Source organism: Equus przewalskii, chromosome 4 (genome assembly GCF_037783145.1).
Source record: "Equus przewalskii isolate Varuska chromosome 4, EquPr2, whole genome shotgun sequence".
NCBI lineage: Eukaryota > Metazoa > Chordata > Mammalia > Perissodactyla > Equidae > Equus > Equus przewalskii.
In genome coordinates, this window is record NC_091834.1 from 88,016,057 (window position 1) to 88,037,395 (window position 21,339).

The 21,339-nt window shown below is 40.1% G+C and overlaps 1 protein-coding gene across 3 annotated transcripts in view; it reads left to right on the forward strand.

Annotated features, from left to right (window-relative positions):
- The window catches only part of EXOC4 (exocyst complex component 4), a 758,598-nt gene that overhangs the window by 697,344 nt on the left and 39,915 nt on the right, over positions 1-21,339 (forward strand). For all 3 annotated transcript variants that reach the window (XR_011539582.1, XM_070617731.1, XM_070617732.1), the window contains 2 exons: positions 2,536-2,714; positions 5,559-5,718. Coding sequence is in view for 2 of the 3 variants with exons in the window: in XM_070617731.1 (XP_070473832.1) it covers positions 2,536-2,714; positions 5,559-5,718 (339 nt within the window). In the remaining variant the exon portion in view is untranslated. The remainder of the gene's footprint in view (positions 1-2,535; positions 2,715-5,558; positions 5,719-21,339) is intronic.

The following is a 21,339-nucleotide window of genomic DNA, read 5'->3' on the forward strand; positions in this document are numbered from 1 at the left end:
TGTACTGGGGGGCTTTGGGGAGAAAAAGGAAAAAAATAAAATCTTTGAAAGAATAATAAAGTCTGAGGATCTAACGTATAACATGGTGACTATAGTTGATAACACTGTGCTGTATAATTAAAATTTGCTGACAGAATAGAACTTAAATGTTCTCACTAAAAAAAAAAGATAAATATGTGAGGTGATTGATGTGTTAATTAACTAGATGGAGGGAGTCCTTTCACAGTATACAAATATCAGATCACCATGATGTACACTTTAAATATCTTACAATTTTATATGCCAATTACACATCAACAAAGCTGAAATTTTTTTTTAAAACTGACAAGACGTAGGGGCAGGCCCGGTGGCACAGCTGTTAAGTTCGCATGTTCCACATCAGCGGCCTGCAGTTCACCAGTTCGGATCCCCGGTGTGGACCTATGCACTGCTTGGCAAGCCATGCTGTGGCAGGCATCCCACATATAAAGTAGAGGAAGATGGGCACAGATGTTAGCTCAGGGCCAGTCTTCCTCAGCAAAAAAGAGGATTGGCAGCAGATGTTAGCTCAGGGCTAATCTTCCTCAAGAAAAAAAAACCTGACAACACTTAGGTGCCGGTGAGGACGTGGAGCTACTGGAACTTTTGTGTATTGCTGGTAGGAAAGGAAAGTGGCACAATTCCTATGGAAAACAGTTTAGCGGTGTCTTATAAAATTAAACATATACTCACTGAATGATTCAGCAATCCCACTTGCAGGTATTTTCCCAAGAGAAATGAACATTTATATTTACACAAAAATCTGTACATGAAGCAACTTTATTCATAATCACCCCAAATTAGAAACAATGCAGATGTGAACTGCTGAATGGTTAAATTGCAGGACGTCCATAGGTGAGGAGGCTGCTTGGCAATAACAAGGAATGAACAACAATATGGGTTAATCTCAGCTACTTTAGGCAGAGTGAAAGAAGCCAAACTCCAAAGCCTACATACTCCAGTGATTCCATTTATATGGCATTCTGCAAGAAGCAAAACTATAAGGACAGAAAATAGATCAGTGGTTGCAAGAGCCTTGGGGTATGAGTAGGGATTGACCTCAAAGGGGTGCAAGGGAATTCTGGGGGTGATGGTAGAGGTCTATAACTTGATTATGGTGGCGATTATACAGCTGTAGGCAACGGTACACTGAAAAGGGTAAGTTTCACTCTTTGTAAATTATTTCTCAGTAAACCTGACTTAGGAAAAGAAAGATGATAGTCAAACCTGTAGGTGCATCACTAGGGATAATGCCCAAGGCTTTTGCAGCCATTTGTCAAGGAATATTTCTTGTTACCTGATGCCAACAATAAGGGTAACAGAATCCTGACTCTGGATTGTCGTCTTGTCTATGCCCAGCAAACATTCCATGACAAGATCAGGCAGACAGAGCACCCAAAACAACAGAGCGGACACTTCACTGAGCTTACAGAACAGCCCGTTTGAACTGTATTTACCAATGTATGGTGGGTTTTGTTTTTAAATAAATACCTGTATATGTGGTAGAGTTATTTGGACTGAAACCTGCTTTCACTACATCATAATACAAAGGTTATGGAGTAATCTATCCTTACCCACCTCCGACTTTGGCAGTTACCGATATTTACCAAAAAGAACCTAAGAATTGTATATGACCAAACTGACTCAGGCCATTTCAACATAGAAATACACGCCTTCCTCAGGCTCACTCAGATCCCTCTTATGTGTCTCGAGTATCATCTCCTTCTTGAACCTTTCCTGATGCCCCACAGCAGATTTCCATGGCACCCTGGGTACGTGGGCTTCTGAGGGAGGCACTGCCCTCTTTTGATCTTTTGTTGTTGTTGTTGTTATCCACATTAGACTGTGATGTCTTTAAGGGCACAAACTGTGTCTTAGATTGCCAGGGCCTAGGACAATTTTTAACAAGTGCGTAATGTTTAGTAAGCATTTTATTTAAGTAATAGCTTAGCAATAATAAATATAATAGTAATGCCAGGCCCTGTGCTGTATACTTTATATGCAGTAGCTCCTCAGCGCATCCTGTGAGGTAGGTGTTGTTATTATCCCCATTGCACAGATAAGGACACTGTGACACAGAGACAGGAGGTAACTTGCCCAAAGTCACACAGCTAGTAAACATTGGAATTGGGAATTGAAACCAAAGTAGTCTCATTCCAAAGCCTACACTTTTAAGATCTGTGAGCTCTGCCTCTCGTTTTCACTACGGCAATATCTGTTGAAAAATATAGTGCTTTTCAGACTACGCATATAGTCCTGTCATTGAAAGGAATTCATCCATTCCTACCCCCAATGCATGGATTAAACAAGCGAGAATCACAGAAGCTGACTTGCTCAAGATCGCTCAGCTGTTCTGCCGAATAGCTAAGATGGCTTTTGGTGAAAAAGGAAAGAAGTACGTAAATATTTACAGGGTCACTGCTGCTTTAAATATTTGGTCACTCTGTCACAAGAAGATCATTATTTTCATCAGAAAGATTTATTACTAACTGCTCTCCCCATCTCTCTCTTTCTCAGGGTTCACTGTTTCCACTATCTCATCCCCCTTGCAAAGGAGGGGAACTATGCCATTGTCGCCAATGTGGAAAGTATGGATTATGACCCTCTGGTGGTCAAGCTCAACAAAGACATCAGCGCCATTGAAGAGGCCATGAGCGCCAGCCTGCAGCAGCACAAGTTCCAGTATATATTTGAAGGTCAGACCCTGCCTCTGCTCCTGGGAGTTTGGGGAGAAGGAAGGGTGAAGGTTTTCATGATTTTTCTGTATTATTGAAGTTCAAAACTTGTAGAAAAAGGTTGGGGTTTTTTGTTGGTTTGTTTTTTAAATTAAAACTACAATACCTAGCTTCTCTATGTATGGCTAGGTAGACAACAGTATGGCTCCTGGTTGATAAGGAGATTTAATCCAAGATAAGGAAGATGGCAGCCCAGCTGCCTCCCTGACATGCCACTCATGAGAGTTGGGTAAATATGTGGAGTGGGCCATGAATTAACTCAAGAGGAGCTCATAAAAGAAAAAGAAACATACAATGAGGAGAGAACCCTGAAAGATCCTGCGTTAGGTAAAATTATCACTGGAAGGGGAGGTTTTCTTTTAGAGAATGTGTTATTGTCTGAAAAGAACAGAAACCTCCGATTAACGGTGATTTTAGGAAGGCCGCATCCCTAAATGCCTCAGGCTCAGGCAGGCGAGCACGGGTGTGAAAGACGGGACCATCTCAAGGCGTTCACCTGCAACATTTTGAAAAATGTGATGCCAGCCAAATAATTTTCATGCTAAATTTCTACCATAGGACCCCCGTTAGGCTTCAAATTATATTCCCTTTTTTCTTATTTTGGTTTGTACGTAGACCTGGGTGCCAGAAGCATCTATGGTCTCTCACAGAGTTAAACTAATGTTACTTAAAACAATTAAGAAGGCACATTGTCCAAAGGATTGTGGCAACCTGAAGTAAGGAAAGAAAGCGTCAGTGCATGGCCATTGCTTGTTTATGAAACAGTTATATTCCAGCAAATTTGGACCTCCCCCCAAAATCTTAATTTCCCATTAAAGTATGTCATAAAGATGGAGATGTGGTCTGAATGGTAATGCCCCTAAAAGTGTTTAGCCAAAAAGTATGCGATTCAATAGTTAGGCGTTAGTTAGCCCCACGGCACTGTGAATTTCTTGAAGCTACAATGCCCATCTGGGAAGTTGCTTTTCCCTTCCAACACAGAGCTTCCTCCTTACTCTGACTGTGGCTCTTTCAAGCCCTCCATATCAGCAGTTTCCAGAGTCTTCTTTTCATTTGGCCTGGACATTTCCTAACATCTAATCCTTCTGAGCAACAACATCTTGAAATACAGATGTAATCCTCTGACACAGAAAAGATTTTAACTAAGAATTCATAAATTTGAGACTTCCTGTTTAAAAACCTAGTGATTTCTCTGGATATAATTTTCTAAATTCAAAAGGCATAATAATTGAGTTTCCCAAGGCAGGGGGAAGAGTCAGTGGTCTCAATCCTCCTTGATGTGCCAGGGAGGAGTACTTTATCACAGATACTGTTAGAATGGCTGATGCATAGTGACAATATAAAGCAAACCAACTTGTAATTTGTTTTATTGTTGATTATTATTTATTATACCTATTATATAAATTTGTTTATTATTATTTATTATTCTCTACAAATAATGCGTCTCCTCATTGCCTACACTTAGGGCAGGCTGCATTATACCACGGCAGAACAAAATTATACCTGAAGATATGGGCTCAGAAGAGTCACACCAAATCTCTTGACCCATAGAGATTTTTCACATAAATAAATTATCTAACTGTAAAATCCACGTGTAAAATCCTTTGAGTAAAAAACTTCACTTTCACGTAGTAGCACATACAAGTGAGTTTGTGGTCTTAAAGCAACAGTTGGGTGAGTGTAGCTGAAGCAGGAGAGAATGCGTCCTCCTCGTCCTTTCCAACTTCACCCTAAAAAAGGAAAACTCATTTTGAAGACAGAGGGAGCCACTGAACCTGAAGATGTGCCTAAGCTTGGGTCTGGACCACGGTCACCGTGGAGGGACTATGAGCTTAGCAGAGGAAAGTAACAAAAATAGTAGACTTCTTGCTAGTAGCCAGACTAGCTGTAGAGTTCTAGGGGAAATTTCCTACTTCAGTCTAACTTTGCAAGAATAAGGGCAAAAGATGGAAGACAACTTTACTTAATTGCAAGTATTTAGAATTAAAATGTAACTTTTAAAAATGGTAACCCACACGTCCCTAAGGTTGTTTGGAACCAGCGTTCCTCAACTTAATTACAAAGGCTAATCTGAATGGGACCTCTTAGTTGTTAATGTACTGAGGTACCCTTTGCCGGATTTCGTAGACCATAAGACAGTCCTTTCAGTGTGAGAACAAACCACTTATGAGACCCCAGAAATGTCCATAGGTGTCTCATGGGAACTCAACAGTTAATGTATAATCTGCTTTTCCTTTCTGATTACATTCTCTTCAGTTACTACTTTAGAAATATAGTCCGTTATCAGTGTTGAGGTATATTAGCATTAGTACCAATAGCCCAATTTCTTATTGATATTTTTTTGCCTGTGTAGCTTCCCAATCAACTTCTGAGCCAAAAGTGCACCCCTATCTGTTTTGTGGGAGGAAGAGGAGACCAAACAGACCATAGTATTTACATGTGTTCTTCTTTGCTCCCAAAATATCTGTGCAGAAAAACAATCGTCCTATGCACTTGAGTAGTTTATAACAACCTGGCATATTCTCTAAGCCCTGGTATGGTGGCTTTAGATGTATATGGCAATGGTAGAGCTATGGATATACTAGGTTTTGTTGCCAGCATAAAGTTTTCCCATTTGCAGCTATTAGAGTAATGTATAACTCTAAAATGATTGTAAGATCAGCAGTTACAAGCATCAGAGATGTTTTCTTTGGTCATTTAAATTTGTGGAGGATTAGAAGAGAGAGCTCCTGTATGTGAGTTTACGCAGTATGGCACTAACCTATCTTCTCTTTTCACCCCACTGCCCTGTGCTGACCCCCTCAGGCCTGGGACACCTGATCTCCTGCATCCTCATTAATGGTGCCCAGTACTTCAGGCGCATCAGTGAATCTGGTATCAAGAAAATGTGTAGAAATATTTTTGTTCTTCAGCAGAATTTGACCAACATCACCATGTCACGGGAAGCAGACCTGGACTTTGCAAGGTAGGAGGGAAGACTGGGCTCAGTTCCTTGTACCAAAACCGAGACTCCTTGCCTATAAAGTCATTTTTAAAGACAAATTCTTGGTGCTTATAAAGTTAGTTTAAAAAAATATGAAACAGAGATGATGGATGTTAATTAAACTTATCGTGGTGATCGTTTCACAACATATGCATATATTAAATCATTACATGGTACCCCTGAAACTAATGTAATGTTTTATGTCTATTATATCTCAATTTAAAAAAAAAAAAAAATAGATGTTCTTCAGTCATAGAGAAGGTAATTCTATAAAATTCTATGGGACATTTGGGCCAGCCTGGTGGCACAGCGGTTGTTTGCACATTCCGCTTTGGCGGCCCAGGGTCCACCAGTTCGGATCCTGGGTGTGGACCTACGCACTGCTTATCAAGCCATGCTGTGGCAGGTGTCCCACATATAAAATGGAGGACGTTGGGCATGGATGTTAGAAAAAAAAAATTCTGTGGGATATTTAACATCCCTTAGGCAGGTAACTTTTCCTGTTCTCTAACCTAAGTTCTTCTTAGTGCAAAACTTCAGTAACTTTTTTCTGATTATTAAAGTAAGGTATGCTTAGTGCATAAAATATGTAAAATTAAATACAAAGAAGAATGTAATCATTACTCATAAGACTTTAAACTATGACATTTGGTATACTTTCTCCTGATTTTTGTGCATGTGCTGTGTGTATACGTGAGTTTCCACACATATGTTTGTATATGATTTCTCTTTACAAAATTGGAAGTATTTTAATATAGTTTTATATTCATATAATTGCATTTTCCCATATCAATAATATTCTTTGAAAACATAGTTTTTCTCATATCCATTAATATTCCTTGAAAATACTACTTCTAGTACCTGAACAAATATTCCATGGTATACATGAACCATAATTGATTTATTTAGTCATTTGCAAATTTGTAGACATTGGACTTTTTCCCTTTTTCGTCTCATGAATAACGTGTTGAATATATTTTTACATGCGTATATTTCCTTATCTGTTCTATCGTTTCCAATTGCAACCCTTCTCCTCTTCTTGTTTTTATTGGGTGGGGAGTGGTTACTCATCTCTGGCCCTGCTCTGCCTTCAGGTAATCGGAGGTTCTTCTTTTAAATAGCACTTTCACTTGCTCTTTTCTAGGTTTGCTCATCTCAATTCTTAGTGTTTCTTTATAATGCACTTTTCCAAAGTTGAGAGTTAATTTTATTTTCTCTCCATGTGGTCTCAACACTATCTACACCTTACTGAAATCATCAGACCTTTGGTGCTTTAATGAAATCTTAAACAGTTTTGAAGAGGATAGATTATGCTCTCTTAGTGCTTTATTGCTTTTTATACCTAGGTGAATTATTCCATAAGCTCCTTTATGGCTAGGAAGTCATTGGTTTTTAACAGTGCAGAATGCTCCTGCCAAATATTTAGTACTGCTTTGTTTTTCACTTGATTTTTTGATTCCATGAGAAGTTCAAGAAAATTTGAAGCAATTCCTGAGACATTTAAGGGGATGATGAAATATTGTATTACTTTGACAATTATTAAGACATATATGCTAGGGTCTTTGTTTTGAAAAACGTATAACCATATATCTTCATTTTTAACCTTTCTTCTCCGATCTGTCACTCCATTTGTTCCATTGCTACCCTGTTCCTCTGCTTTTCTGTCCTCCTTCCCTGTCTTTTTTTTCCTATTTGTCTTGGTGTGTGTGTATTCATTAAATTCCCTGTTTTAGGCTACATTTGGTGGCAAGCCTTCCTTGCTCAGATTAGGGAAACCAGGTGTGACTGAATGCTGCATTATTTGGTCGCTCTTATGGGGAATGATCTCATTATTGAATTAGTCTATTCATAATAACATTGACAAGGGGAAGCTAAGAACATGGAGGCCTGAGGGATACAGAGAAGCATTACTAATTCTCTGAGGAGTATAATTCCTCAATTCAATCATCCTTTTTTAAATGATTTTTTTTATTTAGCTGAAATAAGTAAATTAACACAGTTTTGGCAGACAGTATGGGGCCCAAATACGTACTAAAAATACTGGCATCTGAATAATGAAATGCAGGCTGGGCAGTATTGAGGGTGGCATCGGTGGGCCATGTGCTGACAAAGTGTTTCTTCAGGAAATAACTGAATGGCAGCAAGGCATGCCTTTCACAGTCGGGTTAGTGAATGATGTCCAAGGAACGGGTATAAGCTGAAACGTGACCACTTGGGACAAGTACTGCTATTATTACTCTTTACTCTTTTGTTACTTTCTTTAAATCAAATGGATTACAAAAGGAAATAGGCTAGCATGAACATGTAGAATTGGCTGATTCTGTCCTTCTGGTCCTGGTTCAGAAGACATCTCCTTACTAGACTATTGGCTCCAAGAGGCCGAGATGTTTTCTGTCTGTTTCCTCAGTGCTTGGACCACAGTAAGTGCTCATTGTGTGCACTGGATGCATGAATACATGTCACATCAAAGCTTGTTTTGGCGTTGGTGAAGGGCTTGGATAATGAGAAAGTTTAGTTTACCTTTATGCCCTGAAATTTTAACCAGCTGATGTGGGTCAGTTTTCTTACAGGCTTCTAAGGAGCAGACCATCTCCCTCACAGTTCTTTCTTTGTAGAGCAGAAAGTGTTACAAACAGGAAGAATATATCCCTACTATTCATAGTCTCCTTCTTCCTCATTTTCTCCTGCTCTTATACATACACGCATACACAGACACACTTTATAGCCTTATTTTTTTTCTGTTCTTGTTTTTGATAGGGACAGGTTTTGTGAAATGGGCTCCATCAATTCTACTGAGTTTAAAGCTGTGTAAAATAAATATAACAGCGATACCAAAATATCCAGAAATAGTAGACTGCAGCAGTGTGCCTCAGCATTCCTTAAGCAATGTCTAATCAAGCATGGGCAGCATCTGTATTTCCAGCAACTCTCTGTAGGAATGTTGTCTTCTAACACAGTAATTAATCACTAGTTGCCATGTGTCAGAAAACTTATTTAACAAGATGCTGCAAGGCTCTTGTAGTTTTTTACTTCCATGGGCTTCCTGGCCAGTGGAAAATAGAAGCTTTCTGTAATGAAAGAATGAAGGAACTAGAGTGATTCCATTGATGTGGATTCTTCTGCTTGTAGTATTGTTGTCTCTTTTCATACACACCTTTACTCTAATCTCTAATAGGAGAATAAATCTTGGGTGAGCAAAGGATCAAGATCACCTATATAATCACCAGAATTACAGAGAGACCCTGTCCTCTATGGTAATGATCTCTGCTATGGTTTTGACCTTTTTGACCCCACTGTTGATTTTCAGACTCGAAAAGATACTTTGTCCTCGAAAATCATTGCAGATTAACTAGAAATTGGAAGGACTTTGTGAGTGTGCTTTTTAGTTGCTTTCACGGAGATCCTCTTATCCTGAGCTGTCATACACTTCTCCAGGACTGAGTCACAAAAGCAACCCAGGAGTCCAGGCGGTGCATCACGGGAGAGGTCTGAATGGGCACCGAAGTCCCCATGGCGCACCTGGCAGTCTCTAGAGTTTAAGTGAAGCCATTATTCAAGAAGAATATCCCACAGTTGTCCTCCTCCTTCCCTCTCTGCCTCACTTTCCCCTTTGTTATCTGTCTCTCCCGTTTCTCTTTCTTCTCTTTTCTCGTTTCTCTCTCCTGTCATCTCTATTTCCTGCTTTCCTCCTTCAGGGCTTCATCTCTGCTTGATTCTTTTCTCATTTTGATTTTCTTTAGACTGGTATCTCTCATTCTTAAATCTGACAAAGATAAGGAACTGAAAGCTAAGGTTCAAGAAGTGGTAAGGGGAGAAGTTCTAAAACATAAGAAAGCTTCCTCATCCTTTTATTCATTGACTCCTTCATTCATTCACTCAACAAATATTTATCAAGTGCGCATTCTCTCTAAGTCCTGCCCTCATGGAATTTACATTACTGTGGGGCAAGACGGACAAACTGATAAATAAGTAAAATATAAAGTATGTCAGATGATGATATATGATATGGTAAAAAAATTAGGCCTGGGAAGGTGAGTAGAGCCTGCCAGGGTATAATAGATAACCTGCCATTTTAAATTATTCATGGAAGTCCTTAGTGAGATTGTAACATTTGAGGACAGACCTAGAGGAAGAGTAGGAGCAAGCCACATGGGTATGTAGGGGAAAGGCATACCAGGAAAGGGGATCTAAGAGCAAAGAGCCAGAGGGAGGAGAGTGCTGGGCATTTGCAGAATAGCAGAAAGGCCAGTATAGCTGAAGTAAATGAGCAAGGGGAAGAGATGAGGTCAGAGGTTTAATCTAAGGAGCTGAGATCTTGAAGGCCATTGTGATGACATTGACTTTCACTTTGAGTGAGATAGGAAGCTGTTAGGGGGTTTGGAACAGAAGAGTGCTATAATCTGACTTACATTGTTAAAGAGTCAGTCTGGCTGCTGTGCTAAAAATAGACAATTGGGAAGAGGAGATTGCAGCCAAGGGCAAAAACAGAAGGATCTGTTAGAAAACTATTGCAGTAATCTAGGTGAAAGATAGTGGTGATTCAAACCAAGATGGTAGCAGTGGGGAGGATGAGAAGTGGTCAGATTAGGATATATTTTAAAAGTACAGCTGACAGGATTTGCTGAGGGGTTAGAAGGGAACCAATGATTCCAAGGTTTTTGTTTTGAGCAATTCACAGGATAGAGTTTTCATTTACTGAAATGAAAATGATCCAGACTATTGGAAAGGCAGGTTGAGGGGGAAGGTGCAGATAGGAAGCGGATATCAAGAAATTAGGTTTGGAAATGTTCAATCTGAAGATGCCTCTTAGACATCTGAATAAAGAAGAGAGAGCTGATGTACGCATCTAGAGTTCAGGAAAGAGGTCTGGGCTGGAAAGAGGAGCTTGGGAATTGTCAGCATGTAGGTAGGATTTAAAGCCATGAGACAGAGTGAAGGGTGAGGTGTCGACAAGAACACAAATGCAGAAAAAAGAGGAGATATCCAAAAGTTGAGCCTCAGGTACTCCACTATTTAGATTTAGATGTTGGAGTACTGAAGCAGGATCAGCAGAGGAGCCTGAAAAGGAGCAGCCAACGAAGTAGGAAGAGAACCAGGGAAGGTTTGTGTCCCAGAAGTCAAGTGAAGAAAGTGTTTTAAGAGGAAGATATTTTCATCTGTGTCAAATGCTGCTGATGGGTTAAATTAGCTCAGGACAGAGAATTGGCCACTGGTGGGCTTGACAAGAGGCCCGAAATGCTTTGGTCTGCATTCCTTTATCACTCCTCCACGATTGACCTGTGTGTAGAAACAAGCTCTAAATGTATTTGGGAACAACCTCTCACTCCTCAGTTCCCTGGTAGGGTCTGAGGCATTCAGGGCAAACAAAAATACAGTTAGAGTGTTTCCAGTGTGATATACAAAAGACCAAGTTGGCAGCTTCTCTTTTCTCATTGGATGGTCACTATGAAAGCCCTGCTCTTCCAGCATAGGTACTCATCCTGTGTTTCCCATGTTAAAGCAGAGTCGTGATCGCTCCAGAAGGATACTAACTGGGTCGTTTCATTTTTAACGACAGGCAGTCTTTGCTCCTAGCTTCCTCACCCCTCCTTTCCCCAGCCCCAGCCCCACTTCCAGCAACTCTGGGTTAGCTTTGGAGCTGTTCTATATATGTTCCCTTCACCACTGAAGCCGTATGTTTTCTATGTACAGTGCCCATACATAGGAGCATCTGCTCCACAGAAGTAAACAAAAAGATCTCACTGGTAGAGAAAGAGCCATTTGGAACCTGAAGACCACAGGAGAAAAAAATCTTGCCTGACATGCCTCCTTTGAACACGTGTTTATATGGAGAAGAACAATATACCATATTTGTTTAACTCAGTAAGAGGTTAAATCATATATGGTGATGGATAAAAGCTAGACTATTGGTGGTGAACATGATGCAATCCATAGAGAAACTGATATACAATAATGTACACCTGAAATTTACACAATATTATAAGTCAGTATGACCTCAATAAAATAATTTTTTAAAAATTTTTAAATAAATAAAAAGACAACCAATAGAATAGGAGAAAATATTTGCATATCATCTATCTGAGAAAGGGACTTGTATCCAGAATATATAAAGAACTCTTACAATTCAATAATACAAAGGCAAATAATCCAGTTAAAGAATAGATAAAGGCACCCCAATAGCAATGAGCATACCCAGTACCCAGATCTTGATTTCTAATAACTATTTTCCAATAAAAGGAACAGGGTTCCTGGGAGAAATGGAAAATTATAGGACTGGGGCAGGAAATACACAAGATGAGCCTGGACCATCTTAGGTTACCAGAAAGTAAGGAAGTACTAAAAACATACGCAAAAATAACACATTGATGAGGATGTGTCAAAGGAGTACAGGAACCAACAAAAAGAGCTCCTATTGGCCAAAGTTGGGACAATTTGAACAAGAAAAGAAAGTAGTATGAGATAATAACCCAAAGTATAAGATAAATACCAGTGAGTCTGTACTGATATAAATAAGTGATTGAATTTATTAATAAGTGAGAAAGAAGAGACAAATCTCCTATGCAGAAGAATTCCAAATAAATTATGTAGCTACTGTACCCTAAAGGAGGGGGAGACGAACTCTGCACTTCTAGAGTGTAGGTTGCATTTAGTGACTTCCTTCCAAACAGTACATACGGTATGGAGGGAAAGTAACTTTATAGTGGGGAAATCTGACAGATAGTACTTCAGCCAGGTGATCAAGGTCAACATCAACATGCATAAGTTATGTCAACAGATGTACCCTTGATATGAGGGGATGGAAATGACACTTTACCTCTGCATTCTTCTTCCCAAACACCCATAACCCCCACATAATAATGAGAAAAACATAAGACAGAGTCCACTAGAGGAGATCCTATAAAATACCTGAGCAGTACTCCTCGAAACTCAAAGTCATCAAAAACAAGGAGAGTTTGAGAAACTATCAAAGCCAAGAGGAGCCTAAGAAGACACGACAACTACATGTAATGTAGGAAACTGGTTGGGATCCTGGGACAGAAAAAAGACGTTAGGTAAAAACTAAGGAAATGTGAATAAACTATGGACTTTAGTTAGTAATAATGTATCAATATTGGTTCATTAGTTGTGATATATGTATCTATCATACTAATGTAAGATATTAATAATACAGAAACTGAGTGCAACTTATATGGCAAATCTCTGTACTATCTTCTCAATTTTTTTGTAAATCTAAAACTGTTGGAAAAAATAAGATCTATTAATAAATAAAAATACGCAAAGGATTTGAATAGACATTTCTCCAAAGAAGATATATAGATGGCCAATTCACGCGTGAAGATGCTCAACACATTCATTATTAGGGAAATGCAAATCAAAACCACCGTGAGATATCACGTTGCACCCACTAGGATTGCTGTAATCAGAAAGACAGGTGATAAGTTTGGAGAGGATGTGGAGAAACTGGAACCATCGTAGGCTGCTAGTAGGAGTGTAGAATGGTGCAGCTGCTTTGGAAAACTGTTTGTCAGTTCCTCATCTACTGGGAGTAGAGTGTGAGCTCCATAAGGCAAGGACTCATGTTCACTTCTGATGTTTCAGGGCCTAGAACAGTGCCTGGCATGTAGCAGGCACTCAGGAAATACTCATGGGGTGCTAAAGTTAAGGCGTTTGGACTTTACTCTGGAGGTGACTGAAGGCTTTTATTTTTTTTATTTTTTATTTTATTTTTTATTATTTTTTTTGCTGAGGAAGATGTGCCCTGCACTAACATCCATTGCCAGCCTTCCTCTTTTTACTTGAGGAAGATTCACCCAGAGCTAACATCCATGCCATTCTTCCTCTATTTTGTATGTGGGATGCCGCCATAGCATGGCCACCAACAAATGATATAGGTCTTCACTCAGGAACCAAATTCAGCTTACCAAGGCAGAGCATGCCAAACTTAACCACTAGGCCACGGGGCCAGCCCCTGAAGGCTTTTAAGTGGAAGAGTGAGATGGTCAGATTTGTATTCTGAGTAGACTTATTTCCACAGCTGTGTAGGAAATGGATTTGAGGGCGATAAAACTGGAGGCCTTGCAGACCAATTGAAAGGTGATTGTTGAGAGAGAGAAGTGTAGGCCTGGGCTAGGTCCGTGCTGGTGGGGATGAAGAAGACGGATTTGAGAAGTATGAAGGAACTAAAGTTGGCAGGATTTAGAGAGTGATTGAGTAGTGAAGGTTGAAAAAAAGGAGTCAGGGATGACCCTCCGCTTTTTTTTTTTTAATTGAGGTAACATTGGTTTATAACATTATGTAAATTTCAAGTGTATATGTATCATTATGTTTTGATTTCCATGTAGACTACATCATGTTCACCCTCCACTTTCTGACATGAGTATCTAACTGGATCATAGTACCATCAAAGAAGATAAGCCTGGGCCTGGCCCTGTGACCAAGTGGTTAAAGTTACACTTCAGTGGCCTGAGTTCACAGGTTCAGGTCCTGGGCATGGACCTACTCCATTCATCAGCCATGCTATGGGGGCACCCACATTCAAAATAGAGGAAGACTGGCACAGATGTTAACTCTGGGCTAATCTTCCTCAATCAAAAAAAGAGGAGGATTGGCAATGGATATTAGCTCAGGGCGAATCTTCTTCACCAAAAAAGAAAAGGAAGATAAGCCTACAAGAGGAGGGTGGAGAAGGTATGATGGAGGCAAGATCATCAGTGGACATGATGAGTGTAAGATGCTTGGAGATTTCCAAGCAGAGATGTCTAATATGCAACTGGATACGTAAGCTAGCAATTTGGAGGAGAGGCCTGGATTGAACAAACAGATTTGGGGAATCGTCAGTATAGAGTTATTTAAAACCATTAGAGGAAATAAACTCCGCAGATGGAGAATGATCGCCTGGGGACTAGCAGCATATAAAGGGCATGAGAAGGAAGAGGACCCCCGTAAAGAGGCTAGGGAAAGAACGGCCCCTCAGTACAAGAGCTGGAAGAGGACAATGCATGGAAGTGCTCCCTGCGCTGAAATGGTACTTTCCCCATAAGTGGTATAGCATCTTTCTTCCCAGTAAATTGAAGCATCTTCTCATTTTGCATTCTCCAACTGGTCTTTGAAGTAAACTGTTTAGGTACCTTCCTCAAGGTGGCAAAGTGAGTGACAAAGCCAGCCTAGAAACTAAATGTATCACTTCAGACCTCTGCTTTGTCCTTGACCTTGTACTTTCACTGAGGCCAGGAATGATCTCTGGCAGGCTGAGAATGTTGAATTCCTTCCAAGGGAGTGGTTTAGGTAGGCTTGTTTCCTACAAACCTATTGCACCAGGAGTGTTACTTTGGTTTTCTGCGGAAAAGGCTGTAGCTTTTTCTATTCGGAGTGACCAGGGCGTAGTTTGATAGACAGGGATTAGCAATGGCATGCTGCCATCTACTGGAAGCACCCACAGACATCCAGACAGATGAGGGTCTGTGGTCTCTGAAATCTCAGGAGCGGGCACTGCCCCTGACGTGGGCTTCAGAGGCGACTTGGCTGAAAATATGAAATGCCCCCACCTATCAAACAAAATTTTCTTTGACTGGCTTGCTAGAAGCGCAAGTTTGTTTCTGAAAAAGAAACAAAATATCTTTCACATCCTTTCCTCTGTGTATTTTTTTCCCAGCTTTATTCTGCCATTGGTCTTATCTGCCTTTCCAATTCTGGGGTGACCTATCCCTTTTCCAACCTTTACCTCTAATAGTCCAGATTTTTGGCTCAAGATTATTAACCATGTGGATTTATGATTAATTTTGTAGGAGAGATTAGCCTGCTATCAAAATTCTTTTGATAGTGCCCCTAAAAATTCTGTTATGTCTCTTCAATTTAATCGTGTTGCAAAGCTAGCCTTGACTTTCCTAGGGGCCACAGTAAATTGGGAACTATGATGGGGAAGTAGCTTTTGCTACCTGGTAGGAGGAAATAGGCCAGTCAATAAAATTTAATAATGAATTAAAAATTTGTGTGGCTTGATCGCTGAGAAAACTTTCTTAAAGATCTTTATGTAAGTAGATTTAAATAATCTTACATCTCCCTAATTAAACCTTCATTTGACTTTGCTACCCTGTTTCTGACCGTCCCACTTTCTACTAATCTCCTTTTTCTGTGTTTCTTGCACTTATAGTATGTTCCATACATTCTAACAATTAATTGAGCTCTAATTAATTGGTTAATTAGGGCTCTTTGAAAGCAGGTAAGTATCCCTACTGGTCTGTATAGCCCCCTTAGAACACCCCAGAATAATAAGTACTTATAAGGCTCTCAAAAAAAATTCCTGTCAGTATTGGTGTTTGATTTCTCATATACATATCTCATGTGCAATGCTTTGATTACGTAAGACTTCTTTTGTTTATGCTCACTTGATGTCATCATACCTTGTACATCTATGATGTTGATGTGTAATTTAGGGTTCCTCGAAATTATTGGCAGACAGTGGTAGTCTTTTCCTTGTAGCACACATGCTAGAAATTGCAATGATTCAGAGATTAGCATAGATGGCAGGTGTGATTATTTCCAATGAAGATGCCAAGGAATGGAAATCAGAAGTGACTGGTCCAAAATCTCTTATCAAATTGTGCTGTTTCCATACCCTGCGCTACCTCTGTAGACGTCATAGTTAGGAAATTAAATTAATTCACCCAGTGAGGCCATTTTTCTGTCAGGAGGAAATTGAGTTGTACTAAAAAGACGTTAAGTTTGTTTTGTGACTAAAGCCTAAGAATGATCATTTACCGACTCTATTAGAATTCTTACTGAAAACCTTGAGGCTGGAAGCTGACCTTTCTTGTTTTCTAAATAAAGATATAGTGTTTAATTTTGATGCTTAAAAGTAGAAAACAGGCACAATTGCTATAGCTGTAAAAGGAGAGCTACAACCCTTTACAAACTTTATCAAGGCTAGACTTCCTCCCCAGCTCCTCCCTCACCCCTTTCCTTGTTCCGTTTTATACAGAAAGCTCTTCTCGCCATTCCCACCTCCTGCTCCTCTTAACACCCTTGCCATCCTGAGGAGAACAAGACCAATGAGCTGAAGGGAGGCCACTTGGTGAGCACAGTGGTTAACACCCAGATGAAGTCCTTTTTTTTTTTTTTTTCTCTTTTTGCTGAGGAAGATTAACCCTGAGCTAACATCTGTGCCAATCTTCCTCTACTTTATATGTGAGTCACCACCACAGCATGGCCGCTGATGAATGGCAGGATCTGAACACATGACCCCAGGCTGCCAAAGCACAGCACACCAAACTTAACCACTATACCACAGGGCCAGCCCCAGATGAAGTCCCTTTTGCTCTCTAAAACCTTCTCTAACATGTCTGGCCCATATCAATTTCTCTCTTTATTATTCTTCCTTCCCCCCTAATTTTCTATTCTCTAAAATTAACACCTCATTATATGCCATATTGTTCTTCATTTGTACTCATCGTTTAATATTTTATTGCTAGCGTGTTCTCCCTCCCCACTTCATTATAAAGTTCTTGTGACTAGTTACCATGATTTTGTTTGGTTTTGGTTTCTGGGTGTTTTTTTTTTCCTTTACTTCTCTGTAATAGGAATCTAAAGAATTTATAAATGTAATTTAAGCTTCAAAGTATGTTTGATAAATTTCCATGTATGTTTCAGAGAGCATCCTTAGCTAAATACAAATGGGTTCCCAAGAAATAATTCATGTGCCTGGCCTTAGAGACCTTGAACTCTAAACTGCTTTCTCTAAAACGAGGACAGCTTCCAGAAGACAAGTAACTTTAGTGTAAATCACCTAGAGGCCTAAATTAGTTACTTTCTCTCAGTGATGCTGAAGACATATTACCATGATAAGAGTAATTATTGTTCCTCTTATATAATCGAATGCAGTCCGTGAGGTGAACCATAGGAAGTGCTTTACCTGCATTGGCTCGCTGAGTCCTCCCTGAAACTCTGTAGCTATTATTACCACATTTTCTAGACGAAGAAAACTAAAGCTTAAAGAGGCTCATTCCCGCTTACCTAATGAAGAGTCAGGATTCAAGCTTAGGTCAGTCCAACTCCAAAGTCTACATGTGCTCTTAACCATGTGAAAGCAGAGCTGTCATTTTGGTAAATACTGGGTCTCTGTTTTGCTTTCTTTAAATAAAATATGATTTCCTTTTTCAGCTAGGCTCTTAGCTCTCAAACATTTTCTTTTCTTTTATTTTTTCTGATTGTGTGTCTTTCTCGCTTGATTTCCACAGAGCTCTGGTCTCTGGCAGTATTAATTAGCCTTAATCAGCAATTTCACTGTAGAGGCTCTACAGACCCCTCCTACCCTGGAACGTGTGGGGGCTGGTGTTGCTCAGCCATCAGGTGCTTGCTGCTGCTGGTTGGTCTTCTGCCCACCCTCCAAACCCATACCCTGCAACAGCAGCACTTGACACCCAAGACCACCGCCTCTCGGAACCGACCACAAATTAGAACTAGCACAGGATTCACTTCCCTGGTAAACGCTAGTCTTAGTCCCAAATACATACACCTGTATTCTTGAGACACCAAGCAGCTTAACGAAGTGGTTCTCAGAGGCTATAGGGTATAAGAATTTCCTAGGGAATTTAAGTGGAATTCTTTGACTCCGTCCCTAAAAATCCTGATTTAGAAAGTTGAGAATGGGGCCCAGACATATGCAGCTTATTTAACAAGTGCTCGGGGAATCCTGATGCGGGTAATTCTTGGACATCCTTGGAGAAATACTGGCCTAACCTCATGTTCTTTGAGACTCATACAACATCCAGGCCATTTTTCTCTCAGCCTCTTAATCTCTTTATTTCCCCTTTCTCTTTTTCTCTCCTGCTGGAGGCAGTGAGAATAAAAATTACCAGAAAACACTTTTCTGGATTAAGTTGAACCATCATTAAATCTATCCCCCAAGGCAGTCACCATTATTATTTGGAGGCAGAGTTAAGTTGTGTTCTTGAAAATTTGGGGGTGAACTAAATGATATTTCATTTATCTAGTGGGTGGGCCAATAAATAAACTCAACCCATAATTGCATAAACTGGAGCAAGTCACTCCAGCTCTTTCGGCCAAGGTTCCCTCATCTACAAAATAAAGGGTTTGACAAAAGATCAGCCCTAGGGTCTCTTGCAGATAGGACTTGTCCAGAGCTCCATGAGAGAGCTGGTAATGGGGTTCAGAGGTCTAGAGCTCCATCTTGACCCCTAGCTCTCCAAAGAGACTATCACAGAAGTTTTTTTCTTTTCTTTTTTTTTGAGTTCATAATAGTTTACATTATTGTGAAATTTCAGTTGTACATTATTTCTTGTCTGTCACCACATAGGTGCTCCCCTTCACCCCCTGTTCCCACCCCCCACCCCCCTTCCCTTGGTAACCACTGAACTGTTTTCTTTGTCCATCTGTTTGTTTATATTCCACATATGAGTGAAATCATCTGGTGTTTGTCTTTCTTAGTTCACAGAAGTTTTTAAAAGGAAAGAAACTAACTTTAAACCAACTCCATAAAGATACTGTAATGATTTCTGAGATATACAGTACATAACAGGCACTTTAATATTTATTGACTGGTGGACAGACTAATGCATGTGTGTATGAATGGATGAATGAAGAAAGAAGTACTGTGGGCCTGTTTCTTTTCATAGTCAAGATCGTGGTTGTGGCATTTGCTTACCACACATACTGGAGAGTAAGACAGACAGAGATAGAAGCTGGCTACTGCTTTTGCATGACCTATAAAGGTCTTAGAAGGCTCTGAACAATAATTCAAAAAATAAACATGCAGGTACTCAAAAATATAAATGTCACATCGACTGTAGTTCTTCATCTCCTTTGCTGTGCTGTGGCTTCCACCTGATGGAAAGGTTTTATTCAGATCAGCCATTTCACTTTTTCCTGGAGGCACTCTTAATCTTTGTGTTCTAACCTTTAAAGATATAGGCTTCAGTTGCTGCCATAATGATTTCCGTTGCCTCGCATCTACATGTTCAAATTCCTCCAAAGAATTGTACACCTTCTTTTTGTCTCAGTTGGAGATGGAGTCAAATGAGGGAAAAAAACAAGGAGGGGGAGGAGAGGCTAGCTCTTGATTGACTTCTCTCTCTTGATAGACGGGTCAGGGGAAGGAGTGGATCGATGGCCTCGACTTTGCGGCAGGCATTAACACTGCATCTCATTCGCCTTTTGGCAATCTGTTTCCCAGAGACGCTGATTGAACATTTTGGGGTACTGGGGACAGAGAAGGGAGGGAGAGGTTGGGGATTTTTAGTGGCTGGAGCATTTTATTGGCAACATTAAAGGCTTCATGATATATTCGACCAGAAATTAATTACAGCCCAGTTCCCCATTTCTCCCTTAGGTGACAACAGTCTTCTGTTGATGTGTGCCGCTGTGAAAGTAATAATAGGTTTCAAATGTTTGTGAAAAACATAAAGTAATTACTTGCTGTGGTAAATCAGTCATTGGAAGTTTCAGCTTCTCTCCGCTCCATGTATGTGGCAGTCGGTCTGTGTCTTTTGTTAACTTTAATTATACAGCATAGGAGAATTTTTACTTTTCAGTTTTCAGAAATTTTGCTTTTTTTTCCTTTCTTGGTTTCCTAGTTCTCCAGGGATGAAAGTGTTGAAATGATAATGACACATAACTATCATTTGAACACGGAAGCGTGTGTCTGCCGGGCAGCTGATTGCCTTAGTTCAGTTTTGTAGCTATTGGCTATCAGCTATTTGCCAGCTCCTCTAATGAGCCTTAAATCTTTCCTGTTTGTTGTGCAGAGAGAAGAATGTGCTCTCGGGCATTTTGAGGCTCCTTCTCACCAATGCCATCTGTGTACATTACGGGCCCTGAAGCTAAAGAGCCTCTAATAACTCTTTTCCCCTTTTTAAAGTTTAAAAAAAAATGCAGTTTTCCATTAAAACCTGCATCTTCTTTTCTGAGGTCCCTTTCTTCTGATAGGACCTGTACAGATCTGGTTGGATAATACCAACCTCTGTGTTAGCCCACCTGTAGAAAGAGAGAGAGATTTCCTTTGGGCAACTGTCTTAAAAGGAATCCTCACCCAGACAGCTACAATGTGGGGACTATGTACTGACCAGCATGACATATTATCACACATAGGTATCCTGCTGTTCTGCACTAAGGCTGACTCACCCCTAAAAATATGAACTGCAGGGCTGGCCCTGTGGCCTAATGGTTAAGTTCGGCACGCTCCATCCACTTCAGCAGCCTGAGTTTATGGGTTCAGATCCTGGGCACGGACCTACACCACTCATGAGCCATGCTGTGGCAGCGTCCCACATATGAAATAAAGGAAGATTGACACAGATGCTAGCTCAGGGCGAATCTTCCTCAACAACAACAACAACAAAATGAACTATACATGTTCACATTTCTTTAACTCAAATAGTTAAGTTTTTTTATCCTGCCTAATCTGTCTTGTCCATTCCTGATCAATGAGCCATTATAAGTCCTAACTTCAAAGATTTGCTTAATCTCCTAGATTAAGCTATCCCTCACTTTGAACAATGTTTGTTTTGCCCTTTCCAATATTAATCTCTTTCTTTGAACTGTTGTTTATATTTAGAACAAAATAGAAGAACAGTAAGAATTGGTTATCAA